Source organism: Pleurodeles waltl, chromosome 1_1 (genome assembly GCF_031143425.1).
Source record: "Pleurodeles waltl isolate 20211129_DDA chromosome 1_1, aPleWal1.hap1.20221129, whole genome shotgun sequence".
Lineage (NCBI taxonomy): Eukaryota > Metazoa > Chordata > Amphibia > Caudata > Salamandridae > Pleurodeles > Pleurodeles waltl.
Window position 1 is genome coordinate 128,818,917 of NC_090436.1, and position 21,592 is coordinate 128,840,508.

General features: G+C 46.6%; 1 protein-coding gene across 2 annotated transcripts in view; it reads right to left on the reverse strand.

Moving 5' to 3' along the window:
- The window catches only part of EPG5 (ectopic P-granules 5 autophagy tethering factor), a 568,130-nt gene that overhangs the window by 291,835 nt on the left and 254,703 nt on the right, over nt 1-21,592 (reverse strand). For both annotated transcript variants that reach the window (XM_069218853.1, XM_069218854.1), the window contains exons 26-27: nt 12,405-12,576; nt 6,325-6,487 (exon numbers count right to left, since the gene is read on the reverse strand). In XM_069218853.1, the coding sequence (XP_069074954.1) occupies nt 6,325-6,487; nt 12,405-12,576 (335 nt within the window). The remainder of the gene's footprint in view (nt 1-6,324; nt 6,488-12,404; nt 12,577-21,592) is intronic.

A 21,592-nucleotide genomic window follows, 5' to 3' on the forward strand; every position in this document is an offset into this window, starting at 1 on the left:
CCCTTTGAGAAACTTTGCATGCAGGATACACAGCAAACTCCTGTCTTTGTCCTCTCCAAAGCAGAAGCAACAACTGCAGGCCAACCCAGCAAATCACACACAGCAAAGGGGCAGCACTCCTCCTCACAGCTCTTCAGTTCTTCTACTTGGCAGAGTCTCCTCTTGATCCAGAAGTGTTCTAAAAGTCCAGGGTTTGGGGTCCAATACTTATACTCATTTCTGCCTTTGAAGTAGACAAACTTCAAAGGAAATTATTTGTAGTGCACAAGATCCTGGCTTCCTGCCTTGGTACCAGACACATTCTAGGGGATTGGAGACTGCATTGCCTAAGGACAGACACTGCCCTATTCATGTGCAAGTGTCAGCTCCTCCCACCACTCTAGCCCAGGGAGACCCATCAGGATATGCAGAGCACACCTCAGCTTCCTCTGTGTGACTGTCTAGAGTGAATTCACAACCAGCCCAACTGTCATCTCGACCTAGACGTGTATTCCACAGACAGGCAGAAGCATAGGATGGTTTTCAAACTTACAATCTAAAAACCAACGTAACTAAAAAAAATTTTTTAAATTGTGAGTTCAGAGACCCCAAACTCCCGATCTCTATCTGCTCCCAATGGAAAATTACACTTAAAGAGATATTTCAAGGCAATCTCCATGTTAACCTATGGAAGAGAGAGGCCTTGCAATAGTGAAAACAGAATTGGGCAGTATTTCACTATCAGGACATGTAAAACACACAGTACATGTCCTATCTTTTACATTTACTGCTTCATGTCCATGGGGCTACCTGGGGCCTACCTTAAATGGGAAGGTTTGGGCAACTGCACACACATCCACTGCAATGGCAGGTCGGAGACATGTTTACAGGGCTACTCATGTGGGTGGCATAATCAGTGCTGCAGGCCCACAAGTAGCATTTAATTTAAAGGCCCTGGGCACGCATGGTGTACTATACTAGGGACTTACTAGTAAATCAAATATGCCAATCATGGATAATCAATCATAATCACAATTTACACAAGGAGCACTTTGCACTTTAGCACTGATCAGCAGTGGTAAAGTGCCCAGAATACCAAAATCAGCAAAAAATGAAATCCAGCACACAGTCAAAATTACAGGAGGCAGAGGCAAAAAGTTAAGGGAAACCATGCCAAGGATGCCAGGTCTAACACATGTCCCCCCAGCTCAGAGTCTGGAGAACTATCCAACCTCAGGAGAGTTCTCATCACTAAGGCGGAAGAATCTAGACAGACCATCAGCATTGGTGTGTTCTGTACCAGGGCTGTGTTCACGGTAAATTAGCTTTCCCTGTAGGGAGATGGACCACCTCAACAGTTTTGAGTTCTCACCCCTCATCTGCATCAACCATCTGAGGGGCCGGTGGTCTGCCTGAACCCAGAAATGAGTCCGAAACAAGGAGGGTCTTAGATTCTTCAGCGCCCAGACCATAGCAAAAGCTTCTGCAGGGCCTTCAACACTTCCGAGAGGTGATGCAATTGATCCTCCTAGCTGGAGCTGAAAACTGCAATGTCATCCTCCAGCCCAGCCAAGACCTGGTTGATCAGCCTCTGAAAGGTGGCAGGGGTGTTTTTCAACCCAAAGGGCATGACACAGAACTGGTAGTGCCCCTCGGGCATTGAAAACGCTGAACTCTCTTTGGCTCCTTCGGTCAAGGCAATCTGCCAGTACCCAGATACTAAGTCAAACGTACTGAGGAACTTAGCTCGTAACAGATCTATGAGCTCATCAGCTGTGGGGATGGGGTGCACGTCAGTCTTAGTGACGACGTTGAGCCCATGGTAGTTCACACAGAACCTAAGTTCAGGGGTGGCACCTGGCGCAGCAGCCTCTGGGACTAAGACCACTAACGCTAGCATCTTGGACCTCTTCCTTGATGCTGGCTTTGACCTTGTCAGTCACCCAGGAAATTTTATATTTCACAGGTGGACTGTCCCTAGTGTCCACATCGTGGATGCACAAAAGGATGACTCCTGGGGTCAAGGAAAACAGAGGCCCCAAGAACTGCTGACAGTCTCTCTGCTGTTCCAGGGTCAGGATTGGGGAGAGGTCCTCCCCCTTCACTGACCCATATTGCTCTCCGATAGACAGGAGGTCAGGAAGAGATTCACTACCTCCTTCATCCCATCATCTGTTGCCAAGAGCATGGTCAGCTCAGACCTCTCAGAATGTGATTTGAGGCGGTTCACATGTAGGACCCTCAAAGGGTTGCTTGAAGTCTGCAAGTTCACCAGGTAGGGAACATTACTCTTGTGCTCCACCACCTCAAAAAGTACAGTACACTTGTCATGTATGACACAAGGCTCCACTGGGGCCATGACCCACACTTTCTGGCCAGGCTCAACCAGAGTGGCATTCTGGTCATACCAATGCTTCATATCCCCCTAGCTTGCTTCCAGGTTCACCTGAGCGAGTTTCTTAAGTGCGCAGTTTTGTTTCTGAAGGCCAGCGTGTAGCTAAATATGACCTGGGGGTGGGGGGGGAGGGTGAGCTACTGGGAGTTTTCTCCCAGCCTTCTTTCACCAAGCTAAGAGATCCTCTTGCAGGGTGCCTATACCAGCTCAAAGGGGCTACAGCCAAGTCCCTTCTGAGGTACCTCCCTGTATGCAATGAGAAAGCATGGTAAGAAGACGTCTCACTTACGCCTCATGGAGTCTGACAGACCCATAATCATGCCTATCAGAGTACGGTTAAACCTTTCAACCAACCCATTTCCTTGGGGGTGGTAAGTGGTAGGGAACTTGTAGGTCACCACACACTCCTTTCACAGAGACTTCAAATATGTGGATATGAAGTTGGTAAACTTGCATCTCCCCCCACTCTTGCCACTTGTCTGGCAAGTCTGGCAAGACCTACAATGCGTATGAGAGTGCCTTCACATCTGGGGACTGTAAAAGTGGGTGACAATCCTCTCAAATGTTTTGTCCTGCCCGAAATGTCCTGTCAAAGGCATATTATGAACCAGACCCAGTAGGAAGGTTCTGAAGCACTGGGGTACCACCAGCACTTGGGCTGCTCCAAGCTCAGCAACCTTAGCCTCACTATATAGGAGACCATTCTCCCAATAAATCCAATGTGATCCAGAATCCTTGACAGCCACCTGGTCTGCAGTTTGCTGCCGCAGACCCTCAAGAGAAGGGCAATATCTTCTGTACCTCGCAGAACTCCTCCCTGATAGGACCCTCTTCTTGCTGCCAATAGGTCAGCTCAGGCACATCCCTCAGTTTGGCCACCTGCTCCCCTGTAGGTTCCGGAGAGTCCCCTTCAGGTTCTGCCTCCTCCCAGACCATGGGAACCTCTGCTGTGGGTTTCCCGTGCCATCTGCACCTCCTCTTCCTGGCAGGCACCTGGGCTACTCTTTCAGGCTCCAGGTCCTCCTGATCACCCTCACTGGCTACCACAGACCGAGTGGTCACACATGCCCACTCAGGCAGACCCACCATCTCCAAGTTGACCTGCGTGCCGCCACATGCCAAAGGGTATCCTCCAGGTCATTACCTAGAAGACAATCAACAGGCATGTTTGGACTCACTGCTACCCTCAAGGAACCTGAGACATCCCCTCCCCCCCATTTAAAGGGAACCTGCGCCACCTTGTACTGGCACTTAGAGTTGTCCACAGTAAATACTGGGTGAAACACATTGAAGACCATCTGCTCGTCAGACACCAGATGACACCTGACAGTAGTCACGCTGGCTCCTGGGTCTCTCAGAGCCTCCAGCCTCAGTCCATTGATGGCCACCCATGGCCTGTAATTCTTTGTGTTCCCAGGCACAAGGGTCCTCTGGACCATCTCACTGTCCCCCTAGCGGGACAGGGGTCATCTCAGCTGGCTCACACCCCTTTCCTGGAACAAAGTCCCCCCCAAGTGCTACACTGGCCAACCCTGTGACTGTGCACCAGTGGGTGCCGGTGTCCACTTGGGACACTTGGGATCCCCCTTCATGTGACTCTCCTGATCACATACAAAACACCTGTGGGGACCCTTCTCTGCAGGCTTCCCTGTAGCGATCCAAGGCTTTGTCTCACCTGGGGGACGGGAATACTTATCCTGGGAACTAGGTTGGAGCCCTTTAGAGAACTACCCCTGTTTACCTTTGCTCCCCCACTTCTTCTGATGGGGACCCTGCCCACCCTTGGGGTAGTCTCCCACATACCTCTTGTGGACCCTGGTACTCTCCCAGCGGTCTGCCTCCTGGGCAAGCTTCCTAGGGTCAGTCAGCTTGCTGTCAATCAGATGCTGGTTCAGCTCTGGAAAACAAAGGCTATATAACTGCGCCCATGCATTCAAATTGTACAGCCTCTCATAATCTGTTCCCTTGCTGCTCTTCATCCATCCATCCATCTGCAAAACGAATCCTTACATTCTACCCAAGTATGGGAAACACACTTCTTGTACAACCTAAACTTTTCCTTGAACTGCTGTGGGGTGAGACCATTCCTGGTGAGTAGGGCGTCCTTCATGCTAGAGTAGGTGAACCCCTGGGGATCCTCTAAGGCTGTCAAGGTGTCCTTACCTTCTAACTTAAAGTGCTTTCACAATCCTATCCTCCAGTGTACCTCACGGACCCCATTCATGTGGAGAGCTGACTCATACCCCTTACGTCACAAGTGTATGCCATCATCCCTCCTATAATCCTTCACTAAATCTCTAGGAATGTACACCCTACTCTCAGACTGCATTGAAAGTATGCTGCCACCATCCATGCTTGGTTTGGCCTGCTAGGTCTTGAGGTCCAGCTCCCTCATACTCAACTCACAAGACAAAAGTAATTTCTTTTCCACCAGAGCAAGGACCCTGTCCCTCTCCTGTTGCTCCTTTTCAAACATTTTTTCTTTCTGCATTGAACCTGAGCTTCTCAATTCCCAGGACATGGTCTCCCGGCCTGTTGCCTGTCCTCCAGCTCCTTTGGGGACTAACCTCTGGATGACACTCCTGGAGGGTAAGCTCCCTACAGGCAAATCCTGAGCTCTAAAGTCCCCTTGTTGGTTCTATACCTCCACATCCTCATTCTCAGCCTCCCCAGCTTCTCCTCCTGCCCACCAGGCCCTCAGGGACTTTTGCAGCTCCTCTTTCCTAGAGGAGCTCTTCGCACAGCAATTAAGAACCTTGCAGAACTGTTTCAGTTGAGGCATTGTGTAGGATTTCAACTTCTCAATCTCAAAAACAACCTCTGCAACTTCACTTAATGGTTCACCAGACAGAGACATGTGTTTTGGATAACTCCAAGGGTTGTCAACAACAGAAAATATCAAGAAGCAGTATGTGGTTGGTTAATGGTCTGCAATATGCAGTAGTGTACACCAATCACTGTATGTCAGGTGCAAGCATAAGTCCTATCCCACCACTGCCACCAATGTTAGAAGTGGGGTCTCTAGTTGGCAGTCAGTTTACACCCTGTCCCAAGTAGGGCCCCTCACTTTAGTCGGTTGTCTAAGATAACCTATGCTCACCCCCTTGGTAGCTTGGCACGCGCAGTCAGGCTTATCTCAGAGGCAATGTGTTAAGTATTTGTACCTAAACAGAGTAACACAGTGAAAACACTACAAATGGACACCACACCAGTTTGGAATATTTATCTAAGTAAAACAAAACCAATGTTGGCAATCCCCATGTTAACCTATGAGAGAGATACACCATGCAGTAGTGAAAACCGCATTAGGCCAGGACATGCAAAACACACTAGTACATGTCCTACTTTTGAAATATACTGCACCCTGCCCGTGGGGCTATCTGGGTCCTACCTTAGGGGTACTTTACATGTACTAAATGGGAAGGTTTGGGCCTGGCAAGTGGGTACACTTGCGAGGTCGACATGGCAGTTTAAAACTGCACACACGGACACTGCAAGGGCAAATATGAGACATGTTTACAGGGCTACGCCAGTGGATGGCATAATCAGTGCTGCAGGCCCACTAGTAGCATTTGATTTACAGGCCCTTGGCACACATAGTGCACTATACTAGGGACTTACTAGTATATGCCAATCATGGATAAGCAATCATAATCACAATTTACACAGGGAGCACTTTGCACTTTAGCACCGATCAGCAGTGGTAAAATTCCCAGAGTACCAAAGTCAGCAAAAACAAAATCCAGGTGGCAGAGGCAAAAAGATAGGGGAAACCATGCAAAGGATGCCTGGTATAACAGTAATCTTAACTTAACACCTGCTTAGAAACAATACGAATTAGCAGAATTAAGCACCATGTACAAAAAATGACATTACTGAATTGTCAATATTATTATTAGCAGTAGGAGTAGTAGCATGAACAGTAAAAGTAATCAGGTAAAATCACAAACCTTGGCTGTCACGAGAGCTGGACCCTCACATTTTTTATTCGAACTTCCCCGACACTCCAGTGGCATACTGACTTGATCCTCTCGGTTAATGTACAGTTTAGGCATTGTGTCCAACATTTCACTGTCCAAAGCTACTTGCTGTGATTCCTGGAGGGCAGCAGTTCTGGAAGAAAAAAAGTCAGTTTTTGATCTCTAGAACAGACACAGTGCTCTCCTGCAGGTTGAAAACTAAAACAGCTGCAAATGTCCTGTTGTGCCTCTCCAGAGGAGAGTGACAGCAAACACTCACATCCCTGGCTTTATGAAGTCACATTGCTATAAAGGTTTATAGTGCAAGAGGGATTTCAGTGTGGAGCTTGCTTGCTATGCCTTAAACCACTCTTGGAAGTAATTTCTACTTTAAGACAGGAAGTTTCTGGTGAACCATCTTAATTCCGATTACTGGCATACAAGTCCTGTAGCATTACTATTATAAAACATAAATGGAAAATTGATGATTTAATATATAAGGTTGAGGCCAAACTACATTTCCGCCCATATCCTTGTAACACACTTGAATTCCTTCAATACGTTTGTCAAGTTTGGGTGAACAAGAGAAAGGGGAGTAAATCGTCACTGCCCTTGCCAGTGCATAACAACCAATGCTATACTAGTAACTTCAAAAACTAGTACTCAGCACACCCATGCTGGCAATACAATTTTTACACGTTTCCCTGTGTCATGAAAGAATAACGTTAGTTACCAATTAGGTCCCACTCAGGCAAAGTATATAACAGTCCATCAATCCGGTATTATAAAAATATATCAGCTTTACTGTTTTTCAATAAGATCTTCTTGCAAGATTGTTTGTAGCAACACATGGTTTTGCAGCCAACTCATTTTGTTCACTTGGAAGTTCTTCAGGGCTACAACAGGGCATACATACAATTCAGTGTATCTGAAAATGGTAATTAAATAATTTCTATGTACATCCTAATTTAAAACAAATAATAGCCTGACAACAAAATCAATTAGTCTGAAGCAGCCAGGTACTATAATCAAAATATTGATATCAAAAGTATATCAAACAATTCATGTGTTGTGTCATTATAAGTCATACCCACATCAGTCTACTCACATACAATATTTTCTCCATTGACTGTCAATAAAGATGAATTTATTCCAGATCAAAGAATGTATATTGTGTTTCTGAAAGCTGCATGGTCATGTATTGGATCCCAGGACAAGTATCCTAAAGGAAACTGTATGTTCCTCCTAGAGCTTTCTCCTAACAACTACACATAGGAAACCATGGGCAAACATAACTTAAGTATTCATCAATCCATCCACAGATCCAATCTATCCACCTTGCAGAAACACAATATACGTTCCTTGACAGTCAACCAGTGAAAGTAGAAGGTATGTGCCTCTCATTTTTATTGCTGAAAGTAGTAAATAAAGGCCAATGCATGACCATTTGGAATTTGAAGCAATAGCCTCTATGTTGGAGAGACCTTCTATATTGGAATTCAGGCCTACATAAGGCATGATCTTTTGGGCTTGTATATCCACTTGATACAATTATGTGTTGGTTGGGACACGATTAATCTATGAAGGGACCCTACAAAAAGTGATTTACCTACTATTGTGAAATACTCAATCACATACATTTCCAGAATGAACACAAAAGATACCTTCTGTGTACATGACAATTATTAACTATAGAATAAAAACACCTTACCCATACTAGGATTTTCTATATTATTGAGGATGTATGTGGTCTGACTTGTTTATGTAAACCTTTCTGATATCTGGCCTAAATGTATATTTATTGACAGTAGATGTAGAACACACTATATTTAATTGACGATGGTATGAATTATAATGACACAACACATGAACTGTATTACATACCAGTGATACCTGCTTCAGACGTATTACTCGGCTGCTTTAGACTGATTTTGTTGTCAGTTATTATTTTTTTTATTTAGGATGTAAATAGAAATGTGTTTAACTACCACCTCCAGATATACTGAAATGTATACAAGTTCAACTGAACAAGAAGTTCCAAGTGGATGAAACACATTAGCTGCACACCCTGGTGTTACTGTTTATGAGCAACATTGCAAGAAAATCTTTTTGAAAAGCAATCAAGATGATGTTTTATAAGACTGGTGCCAGAAAATAGGCCTCTAGTTGGCAGAGGTTTGCACCCTGTCCAAGTAGGAACCACAATCCTAGTCAGGGTAAGTAATAAACACACTAAAAGTTTATCTGTGCTCCCCTTGGGTAGCTTGGCACAGAGCAGTCAGGCTAAACTAAAAAGGCAACATGTCAAGTATTTGTGCACACACACAGTCAGATAGTGAAACCACCACAAAAGGACTCCACAGGAGTTTAGAAAAATAGCCAATATTTATCTAAGTCAAACAAGACCAAAAGACAAAAAATAAATTGCACACAAGTCAAGTAATGAATTTTCAAAGATTAAACAAAAATGCAGTGCTTAGAAGACAACAGCTCCAACGGGGGCAAATCCAAAAGTGCAGTCTGACCGCGATGGAGCGCTGGCCGGGTAGAGGAGTCACACAGACCTGATGACAATAGCTTTGCTGCGTCAATGCTCGGTGATGATGTCTTGATCCAGAGGAGGGGGATGCCCTGGGCTTGAAGGCGATGCGTAATTTCTTGATCGGGCAATGTCATTGAAGCCTCGATGTCCAGAAGCAATAAGTACTGGTTCTGATGTGTTGATGCTGCATCGGCCAAGCCGGGGCAGCATTGCAAATTGGGGTCATTAGATCTCGCAGTCTGCGAGCGGTGTCCGCAGCTTCAGTGCAGGCAGCAGCAAAGTGGCGTTTCTGCAGTGGGATGCGATGTTTCCAAGTGACGCACTAGTGTCATTGCACCAGTTCTTGTGTTGCAGTACTTCACTCACCTCCAATGGCCCAGGACTGGATTGGCACCACTTGGCAGAGGAGGATTCACAGCAGAGGAGTCCAGGTTCTGGTATCAAGATGGAGAAGTCGTCTTTGATATCCCTGAGACTTCAGAAACAGAAGACAAGCTAAGTCAGGCCCTTGAAGAAACGCTCTCACTCCCAGGAAAGAAGTAGCAGGCAGTAGGTCAACACAGCAGAGCAACCAGCTAAGTGGCAGTCCCTCCTGACAGCACAGTGGTCCTTCCTCCTTGTAGAATGTCCTCAGTCCACAAGTGTTAAGAGCAGGGGTCTTTAAACTGGGGGACGAGTCCCCCTAGGGGGGCCTCAAGTAATCCCAGTGAGGGCTTCAGGCTCTGGCCAAAAGAAAGGTTATGCAGATAATAGTGCTTTGTTTTAAGCAGAAAAATATTTATTGCATTTGTAAAAAAAAAAAGTAACAGAACTTAACTGCAATGTTTACATAAGTCCAGAAGTATTTAAACATTGGCAACTTAATAGAATACTTGTGAATAAATTCTAAAGGGTGGCCAGATAATTTATTTTTTTCCAACAGGGGTGCAGCATTAACAAGGTTGAAAACCACTAGTTTAGAGTACATGGTGTCAGAAGCCCAGCATTTAAACCCCAAAATGCCTTTGATCTAGGGGTAACTTCAAAAGAATTCTCAGAAGTGCACATGGATTTCTTTAAACGCAGTCCTGGCTCCAGACTACCAGCATGGGGTAATCAGCAATTTGTATGAGGGCAGGACACTGCAGATTCAGATGTAAGTGTGAACTGCCTCTCCCTCCCCCACCCAGGACGCCTATCAGTATGCTGATGTATCTCCTGTCACACACCTGCTTTCCTGTTTGTGGCGGTCCAGGGAAAATGCACAAATGTAGCTGTCACCTAAATCCAGATGTGTATTCAGAAACAAGCGAAGGCACAGAATGGTTAAAGTAAGAAAATGGCAACTTTCTAAATGTGGCATTTTCAGACCTGCCATTTAAAAAACACCTTCACCAAAAAAAAAAAAATTTGAATTGCGAGTACAGAGACACCAAACCCCATATTTCTACCTTATCCCAATAAGAAATTACATTTAGAAGATGTTTTAAGGCAACTCCAATGCTAGTCTAAGGGAGAGACAGACCTTGGAATAGTAAAAAACGAAGTTACGACATGGTAAACTTAAAAGTACATTTCCAACATTTTAAATACACTGCACTCTGCCCTTGGGGCTAACTAGAGCCTACGTAGGGGTGATGTACAAGTAATAAAATGTAAGGTTTGGGTCTGAGAAGTGGGTACACTTGCCAGGTTGCAACAGCAGTTTAAACTGCACGCACAGGCTCTGCAGTGGCAGGCCTGAGACATATTTGAAAGGCTACAGTAGTGGATGGCACAATCAGTGCTGCAGACAAGGGGTTAGTGTTTGCATTGTTCAGCACTCCGTCTATCATCCTTTTGTGTTGCTAAAGTTGCCCTAAGTGGAAAGGGTATGCCCGGAAGTGGGTCCCGTGCTCACTGTGCCACTGGATTCAAGCTAGCCTGGCTGATAAAGGGTCATACCCTGAAACCGGGCCCAGGATGCTTGATTCCGGTCCAGGGAGGACCTGGCCTGGCAGTTTGGGCTGGACTGTTCCCATGAGGAACATGGTCAAGACTGATTTGCATATGGCTGAGTCCAAAGCGGGGTGGCATGGTGAGCAAAAGAACGATGGATTAAACCCAGATCTGTGACTGGGGGTGAGTGCATTGTTCAGCACTCCGTCCATCATCCTTTTGTGTTGCTAAAGTTGCCCTAAGTGGGAAGGGTATGCGCAGATGTGGGTCCCCCACTCACTGTGCTACTGTATTCAAACTAGCCTGGCCGATGAAGGGTGATACCCTGAAACCCGTCCCACAATGCTTGTTTCCGGTCTATAAAGGACCTGGCCTGGCAGTTTGGGCTGGACTGTTCCCATGAGGAACAGGGTCAAGACTGATTTGTATATGGCTGGGTCCAAACTGGGGTGGCATGGTGAGCAAAAGAACGATGGATTAAACCCAGATCTGTGACTGGGGGTGAGTGTTTGCATTGTTCAGCACTCTGTCCATCATCCTTTTGTGTTGCTGAGCAATGCGATTTAGCATTGGTCAGCAGTGAAAGAGTACCCAGAGTCCTAAAGCCAACAAAAACAAGTTCAGAACACAGTTAAAATAGGAGGTCAGAAAGCGAACAGATCAGGGGAATCCACGCCAAAAGATGCTAGGTCTAACAACTTGATTGATGGACTATTATATAATTTGCTTGAGTGGGGCCTTTCAAGATACTGAGAAACACATGAAAATTATGTTACCATTATGGGAGTGCCAAGTACTAGTTTTTGAAGTATAATTAGAAACCTAATTTCATGTTTTGAATGTAACTGTAGGCAGTGTTCAAATATACTGATGGTCATTGCTCAACTGTTCTTTACTCTTAAAATAAATGTCAACTGACTTTTGACGAATAAAGGACCACACTTGCTCCCTTATCTCCTTTTCACAATTAAAGAAATGAAATAAATTTACCAACTAAATCCACCGAAGCTCATGTTAATGGGTCTGTGAAAAGGGAGAGTTTTCAAACACTTACCCATTTTAGGCTCTCATACAACGAGCTAAACAGACTTTCAGGCAACATTTCTTAAATACTTTAAAATAGGTGTTCAACACAGGTCCAGGAGAGCTAAGTAATGCCAAATTTTCAGATAACTACTGACTAAACATGTCACATATTGAATCAATGTCCATCAACTTGTTTTATATGGGTAGCCTGAACATTAGAAAACAATGTGATGCGTCCGGAGCACGATGGACATCTCTGCTATACAACCCAAAAATATAATGACATTATTAATTAAATAAACCATGTATCCAAAGAAGAGGTTCAGCCAAAAAAGAGTGGCTCTGAACATTTTACCTCTTGCAGAAGGTATCTTTAACCGTTCAGCTAAGAGTGACAAAATAGTAGTTTACTGGTGCATGTTAGGTTGGAATATGTTTACAAATGCCCGCTAGGAACTGAAATAACAAAAACAATTAGCAATTTACACTGAACAGTACAGAAACTGGAACCACATGACTTAAAAGAGGAAGATCTTTCAAAACATTGGACATCCACCAATCACACTCAAAAATGTATTCTGCTTACTTTGCATGCAGCTGCAAGATGGTCAGATCCTTTTGAATGAGCTGCAAAGCCTTTTGTTGCTCTAGTAAAACAGCAGGAGAAATCAAGGGGACAGGTGCTTTCATAAGCTGCAGAGGATGCCCAGTATATGGCACATCATGCTTCTTTAGATTACTCAATACCCTTTCCTTAGCTGTAAATGAAAAGAGGGAGATGTTGATTAAATTCCAATTGTGCTGTCAAGTACATTTAAAATAACTCAAATGTGCTTTCGTTTTAGACATGTATAGCACATAGTTTATGAGGACCAAGATCAAGAGGTTACTTACCTTTGGTATCAATCTTCCTGTTGGCTATTCTATCTACCTGCAGATTTCTCACATCTTCAATATCCCCCAGACACAATACTGGACCTGGAAAAGTGAAAAGAGCTCTCCTAGACTGTCAGATGGCACCGAGCTCTGACTCTACTCCCGAGTTAACAATTACATTGGTTCCTCTTCCTATTTCCCATGATTATAGAGGCAGACTTACAGAAATTCAGCATGCAAGAACTAACCTGGACTTAATTGTTTGGTTGCACCCGTCCCATCACATACCACTTCTGCAAAATTGACACAAATGTGTTCAGCAAAAGTCTGGAACCACAATATGTATGATCACCCACAGAGCAAGGGAGTCAGAAGCCAAAAGAGGATGGGAGGTAAGAGTCAGGGTTCTATTCGGAGAAGGCAGAAACCTGCACAACAAGACTCTTTAGGGATGTCATCAAGAGCTTTGAGTCACCTGGCGGCAGATGATAGCAATAGACAAATTTGCAATAACAGGAAGGTCCATCAGAGCCTCATTAAATGGAAACTAGGGTTCGAAGGTAGAAGAGAAAGGCTTCAAGATTTTAGTGAGGTTAGCTGTGGTTTCCTGCACTGGTAAAGACAATTCTAGCGCTTCAGCAGCTTTAGACAAAAAAGCTGCAACATGGTACCTACTATGTATGAGGCCCTAAAGGGCACTACAGATCTGTTGTAGGGACAGGTATGCCAGCCACTGGCATTCCATAGGGCCAAATAGTCCCCCAGATCTGTGCCAGTAGGAAGATGAAGACCGCCCAACTAACTGATGTCATCATCATCATCATGGAAGACTAAGTTCATCATTTGGATGTGGTCGGCTTGTGAGCAAAGAGCTCTGCAAAGAGGTTAAAGTACTAAGCATTGGACAATGGACTATAAGGCAATCCAGTCTCAACAACCTGATCTGCCTTATGGCTAGACCTGAATAAAATGGGATTTATCATCAGAAAGTTTGTCAGTTTGTGTAATGGATCTGAAGTCAGCATCAAAAGATGGATCTGGCACAGATGCTGGTGGTAGGGAAAATGCCAAGGTTTTTGGTGTCTGTAGTGGTAGAGGTGCTGCAGGCACTAGAAAAGCATCCGAAAAAGTCAGAGAGGGTTTGGCGAACACTAGAGAAGGACCCACCAAGGGAAGGGCACTACTGAGAACTGGACCACAGCAGAAGACAGTCGGAAGAGCCGCAGCCTGAGAGGTGGTGAGCACCTATGGGGTTATCACCTTATACCAGCTCCAGGTATCCCCTATAAGTGAGGTATAGACAGTGTCTAGGAAGCCAGGGCACTCTAGAGGTAGCTGTGGCTGAGCAGCCAAAACATATCTAGGAGACATGCAAAGCTTATGCAATAACACTACAGTCACACAGAACTTACACACATGAAAGAACCACACAGTGTTACAAAAATAAAGGTACTTTATAATTGTAACACAAATACTAAAATACTGCATAGGCAAAGCTCTACTAGCAGGTGAGTAAACACACTATTATTTACACCTTAGCAATCAGGAATGAGACCAGAAAGCAAATAGAAAACAGTGAAATAACAGTAGATAATGGAGGCCCTAAGTGGAGACCAAACCATATACTAAAAAAAAAATGGAATGCGAATACCAGGCCCCCACCCCAGGAAGTGGAATCTGTAGAGGGGAGTTGGAGGAACTAGGAACCCCAAAAGGTAATTGCCCGAGTGCACCCCAGCGACCAGAAGAGTAGAGGTAAGTACCTAGTTTTCCCCAAAATTACAGGTAAACTTGTGAAAGGACTGTGCAAGACCCAAGCAAGACTGGAATAAACAGAAGATGGATCCTGACAGAAGAGGACCTGCAAATGAAGAGGACCAAGCCCAGTTCCAGTTGAAGTGTCCGTTTGGGGCAGGAGCCACTACCCACCCTTCTGGAGATGCAGGATCAGGTTGATTGTGAAGACCAGGAGTCGGCTATGCAGCACAGGAGCAGAAGAGTTCCAGAAGTGATGTAGTTGATGTCCCACATCGGAAGATGAGTTGCAGTCCGTTGGTGATGTACAAAAACTAACAACAAGCCTTGGCAAAGGCAAGAGCTGCAGAAGAATAGTTGCAGAGCTGCTGAGAACCAGGAAGGTCCCAGGAGACTCATCCCAAGGAGGGGAGTCCCAGGCGACCCTCAGCAGTGAGGAGAGCCACAAGTTGTGGATTCAGCCCCCACATCCAACTCACAGGCAGCAGGCACAGGAGTCGCAGTGAGGCACACTCAGCACAACTGGAGAGGAGTCCCACGTCGCTGGAGCAGCAGGCCGAAGACTGTGCTTTGCAGGGAAGAGTGCCAGAGGCTGGGGCTACACAGAGCCTGAAGATGCCTAGGAAGAAGAGCCAGCAAGCCTCAGTAGTTACAAGAGTTGCGGTGCACAGGGGTACTGTCCTGAAAGGAGAGGCAAAGACTCACCACCTCCCAGGTTGGACAGCTGGTAGAGGGGATTGAGGTGAGGGGACCACTCCACACTACCACCTGTGTTGCAGGATTCATGCAAAGTTGCAAGAGAAAGGATCCACACTGCCAGTCGTTGATGCAGTTGGTGCCTGCGCATGCAGGGGAGTGACTCCTTCACTCCAAGGGAGATTCCTTCTTGCTTCTTGGTGCAGAATGAAGACTTGCCGCCCTCAGAGGATGCACAGCTGGGGAAATGTTGCAGTTGCTGGAAGGAGCTCGAAAAATAATGTTGCAGAGCAGTCATCGCTGGGGCTGTAGATTGTAAGTTCCTGTGAAGTCCGGTTGCGGTTCAAGTGGCCAGAAGTTGAATTGAACATTGTAGAGGAGTTCTGCTGGAATCTTGCACATTGAATCCAATAACCACCCAAAAGGGAGACCCTAAATAGCCCAGGAAGGGGGACTGGTCACGTAGCAAGGTGACCACCTATCAGTAGAGGCTGTAACGTCACCTGCCAGACCTGGCCACTCAGATGCTCCCAGAGGCCTCTGCCGACCTTGGATTCAAGATGGCAGAATCAAGTGGCCACCTGGAGGAGCTTCGAGGCACCACCTCTGGGTTGGTGATGGACAGGGGAGTGGTGACTCCCCTTTCCATTGTCCAGGTTCATGCCATTTCAGTGACCGGAGGCCTCTGGACTAGTGTAAACCGGTTTATGCAAGGAGAGCACCAAATGTGCCCTTCAAAGTATACCAGTGGCTTGGGGAGGCTACCCCTCTCAAGCCATGTAACGCCTATTTCCAAAGGGAGAGGGTGTTGCCTCCCTCTCCCAAAGGAAATCCTTTGTTCTGCCTTCCTGGGCTTCAGCTGGTCAAGCAGCAGGAGGGCAGAAACTGTCTCTAGGATGGCAGCAGCGCGGGCTGCCCGGGAAAACCCTGAAAACTGGTAGGATCAAAGCTGGGGGTCCTCTATAGAGCTCCCACAGTACTTGGAATCATACAACCAATACTGGCAACAGTATTGGGGTATGATTCCAACATGTTTGATACCAAATAAGTCCAGGTTCGGAGTTACCATTGTGTAGATGGACATAGGTAGTAATCTATGTCCAGTACATGGGTAAAATGGATTCCCCGCACTCAAGAAGTCCAGGAAAATGGAGCTGGAGTTCGTGGGGGCACCTCTGTTCATACAGGGGTGCCCTCACACACAGGTACTTGCACCCTGCCCTCTGGGCTAGGAGGGCCTGCCATAGAGGTGACTTACAGTGACCTGGTGCAGTGACATTTAGTAACAGGGTGCATGCACCTTTTCAAGCAGGCTGCAATGGCAGGCCTGCAGACGCATTTTGAATGGGCTCCCATGGGTGGCATAATACATGCTGCAGCACCTGGGGTACCATTGGTGCCCCTATGCCCTGGGTACCTAGGTACTATATACTAGGGACTTACATGGGGGCACCACTATGCCAATTGTGGGTTGCACAAAGTCAGGACTAACCACATTTAGAGGGAGACAGCACAGTCACTGGGGTCCTGGTTAGTAGGATCCCAGTAAATACAGTCAAAAACACACTGACAGCAGGCACAAAGAGGGGGTAATCATGCCCAAAAGAGGGTATTTTCCTACAGTTAGTATCTGTCAAATTGCACGAACATTGTGCAGAGGAGCCAACAGAACCAATGTTCTTTTCTGTTGCTCACCACTCCCACCAAGTGACCACATATACAGAAACACAATAGCCAGAGGCAAACACAGGAAAAAGATAATATGATAAGAAAGAAAATAAAGACACAGGACTCCATCACTGCTGACTCATCACCTGTATGGTCAATACGGTCTGCAGAATGTGGTAAAAACCTAAATGTGATGGGTAATTCCTGAAAACTAAATATCCAAAAAAATAAGTATGTCTAGTATAGGTGTGCATTACTACTTCTCCCTGCTTTTAAGATAACTTACGGAAGCGTCATCATTACACACTTGTTGGTGGAGAATGAGGTATACTTTTTGTTGCTGTCTGGCACATGTCCAGGACTGGAACTCCGCATGCTAAGGCAGTGGTTGCATCTGTTGCTCTGGTGGAGTGAGCACACACACATCAAAAGAGTTGCTTCTTAGCCAGAGCGTAGCACATTTTGATGCAGAGAACCCATCTGGAGATTTTTCTCTTCTCCACCGCCTGTCCTTTCTTCACTCCCACATAAACCACAAACAGATGATTGTCCACCTGGAAGTCTTTGGTACAATTAAGGTAGAATGCCAATGCTCTTTTTGGATCAAGATGGTGGAGTCTCTCCTCCTCACGAGAAGGATGTGGGGGGGTGTAAAAAGTAGGCAAGGTGATGGATTGGCCTACTTGAAAGGGCATGACGACTCTAGGGAGGAAAGAGGCCCCCAGTACAAAGCACCACTTTGTCATGATGGACACAGCTGAAGGGTAGCTTTGAAGAAAGAGCTTGTAGTTCACTCACTCCCCATGAGGAAGTGATGGTCACAAGAAAGGCAGTTTTTAAGGTGGAGAGCCGAAGAGGACTATTAAGAGGCTCAAAAGGAGCACACACTAGGAAAGTAAGGACCAGGTTCAAATCCCACTGGGGCAATATGAACAGGGTAGGTGGAAACATATGGGTAAGACCTTTGAGGAATCTCACAGCAATGGGAGATTTAAACAAGGAGGGTTGATCAGGAAGCCTCAGGAAGGCAGAGACTGCAGACAGATAACCCTTGAGGATGCCCAAAGCAGAGCCCTGCTACAAAAGGGTGAGAATAAACAAAAGAACCTCAGACAGAGATGTAGACAGGGGATCAAGAGTTTTGTTGGTACACCATGCTACAAATTTATGCCAACGAAAGGAGTATTCCGTTTTGGTGGTGGGACCCCGCCGCTTAACCCCCACGCAAGAAGATGGAGACTAGATGGGTTTGGGTGGAGAACCTTCCCCCGCTGCTGCTCCAGAAGATCCTCCCGAAGAGGAAGTCTGAGTGGAGAATCGATGGCCATGCTCAGAAGTACAGGATACCATCCTCTCCATTCCCAGTCTGGAGCCACAAGAATTACTTGGGACTGGCCGTTCTTGATCTTCTTGAGAATTCTAAGCAGAAGTGGTATTGGAGGAAAGGCATACAGGCGACCTAAGTTCCACTCAATACGAAAAGTGTCGCCGAACTAGTGCCGCCTTGTAAACTCCAACGCGCAAAACAGCTGACATTGCGTGTTCTCTGCGAAAGCAAACAGGGCTAACAAAGGCTCTCCCCACTGTTGAAAAATACCGTGCGCCACCTTAGGATGGAGAAGCCATTCGTGATCAACCATGCATTGCCGACAGAGACTGAAACCCCTAGCCATTGCAGATGAGCTGTGATCACCGCTGTCACTTTCGTGAACACCCGAGGGGAACTGGTAAGGTAGAAGGCGAGCATGGTGCACTGAAAGTACTCGTGACCTACCATGAACCGCGAGTAACGTCTGTGGGCATGCAGGACGGGAATATGTAAATAGATATCCTGCAAGTCCAGCTCTACAATCCAGTCTCCAGGGCAGAAAGGACCTGAGCCAGAGCATTTTGAACTTCTCCTTCCTGAGGAAGACACTGAGGGCCCAGAAGTCTAGAATATGACAAAGGCCCTTTTCCTTTTTGGGCACCAGAAACTAGCAGGAATAACAACGACAACCCACTTCTGGTACTGAAACCCTCTCTAAAGCTCCCTTGACCAAGAGAGCCGTAGCCTTTTTGCAGAGAAGAGCCAAGTGATCATCCGTCATCCAATCGTACACTGGTGGCATTGCAGGATGGGCAGTCTCGAAGGGGAGGGAGTAGCCCCTTTGGACAGTTAGCAAAAACCACCTGTACACAGTAATGGATTACCAGTTGGGCAGGTGATGGTGAATCCTGCCTCCAACTGGTCTGCGATGGACGATGTACTAGGAAGGTTTGCAGCGGGGAGGGGTGGTGGACTGAGCCAACCGCTGGCTCCTTGATCCAAGGGGACATTCGATCCCACGTTATCAGCCACGCAAAGGTTGGGCAGCATGTGCGGCACAGTGGCTGGAGGAAAATCTGCCCAGTGAGGAAGTGGTGTCCAGTCCACATTAAATAGTGAACTGGCTGTGTCTCTCCCATCAGCAACAGTTTGGGAGGGAATGGCCGGGGCCTCCTCTGGGACCTGTGTCAGCAATTGCATGAAGATATCCCATAAAGTATGGATGTAGCAGCCCAAAAGGCATGCAGTGTCCACTTACAGCAATGCCAGACTGGAGAAAGAGAACATTTTTCCCAAGTTGGTCCAGTCTTTTTGATTCCCTGTCCGGGGGTGAAGAAGGGAATGTGCCAGAAGAGGAAGAAGTCTGAATGACTAAGCTCTCAGGCATAAGGTGTTGGGTCAGGAATTTAGGGTCGTTAGGCGCAGGCCTACGGCAGCGGGCGATTGTCCTGTTGACAGGCGCCCCTGTGCTGCGTTTAGACCATGTACCCAGCAGGACATCAGTGAGGGCGCCATTGAAGGGTAATAGTGCTTCAGATGTGGAAGCCCAATGCTGAAGCACCTCAGTCAGGAGGTTAGTCCTGACGGCCACTGAAGGCAGCTCGAGGCCCAGGACCTCGGTCACTCTTCGCACCACCACCAAGTAGGAGGCTCCCTTCTCTGTAGCAATGGAGTCAGGAAAGGTGTCGAACACACTGGCTTCACCCAATTTCTGAGTTGAGTCCATATAAGGGTCTTCAAGCTGGTGTTCTTGAGGATCTAGCAACCTCTCCATACTCTCACCTATAGGTATAAGGGTCAGGATCCAACCTGGGGAGTGATGTCCCCGTCCAAGTCAGAATCAGTATCAGGTGACATTGTTCCTGTTCCGGGTCAGAGTCAGGAATGAGTATGGGATTGATGTCAATTGTGAGCCCAACTGACGTCGGGATCGTCGACTTCTGCACTGGCACCGCAGAAGATCACAATGACATGACCCGCGTCGGCTCGTATCCGGATCCTAGGGTGACCTCCGGAGCCGAGGCCAAAGCCCCTGGAGCGGAATCTGAGGGAGCCCCCCACTGACCATACTGGGCTCGAGGACATCACAGGAGGGTTGGTCTGCCCAAATATGAGGCGCATGGCCTCATAAAACTCCCTGATTTGGGCACGGGTGGCTCTGGCTTCCAGAAACTTGTGGAGGCACGGAGCCGACCCAGAAGCAGGCTTCGAAGATGGAGGCCTAGAAGGACAACTCTCCTCCTGCGTCGTATTAGCCGAGCGACGGGGTGTAGTCAAAGAATGCTTGTTCTTCTTTGACTTCTCCTTCTTGTGACCCGAATGTCCCAAGGACTGGGAGTGGGACAAGGATGAGTGGAGATGGCTACACGAATGGTCTTGTGATCTTCTTCTCAAATGAGACTGGGAGCAACGCACAGTCGACCACCGGGCCGCTATGAGCTTTAGGGACTGCTTCCTCAAAGTCTTTGGGTTCATGGCCCAGCAGTCGGAGCATGACTTCAGGTCATAGTCGCGCTCCAGACACCACAAGCACACAAAGTGCGGAGCCCGTCACTGACACTATGCAGTGACAGGAGTGAAGACATCTTGACATACCAAGTCAAAAAGTTTGACAAAAGGGTTGAAAAGTCAGTCAAAAAGCAAATGAGGGTAGCTCTTCTCCAGGTCTGTGTGTAGACTGGAGCGGACAAAAAAGAACGGATGTCGGAAAGCCGGGGTAGTACCTATACATGACTGCAACATCATCACAGCGACCACAATGCCAACAACAGACATGGAGTCGACCAACGCCTCCTGACGGCATGCAAGGGCACTGCTCGAAGTAAAATCTCTGGATCCAGTCTGACGCCAGGGGGAAATTCTAAGGTAAGGAATCTGCAACTAGAAGTCTCAATAAGATTGAGTGAACAGGCAGTGAATCCACTCTAAAGAGTAAGAGTCATACCGAAGTTAAAGAACACATTATTCTGATGGATACTTTTACCTGTAGACTTCTTACCTATTTAATCAGTGCCAAAGCTGTTCCCTCAACTAGAAAGTGAGTTTATGGATTGATCTAGACCAGAAGGGCAAAAGAAGGAAGGTTTAAAGGGCTAGTATGTAACCTTTAACTGTACACAAAGGAAAGCCTTGTTGGTCAAAGAAAGAGCAAACTGTACCTTATTTGAAAACTTTACCTGCAAAGTAAACATACACTTCAGCACATTGAAAGGCAAAGCAAACCTAGGAACCATAGTACATGTTTGTTTAGGAAGGGTGACACCAAGTCAAAAATAATGCCCAGAACATCAGTCCTAAGATCAAAGCCTCTCACACCTGGCCCTGCTTACTCTCCATGATCTCCCCGAATCGAAGAACTAGGAAAATGAAAAACTCTTAGGGTCAGTACTTCTGAGCCACAGACTCTAAACATTCAGTCAGAAAATATTTGAATGATTTGCACTTAGTCCAGCCTCACCGGCTACAAAACA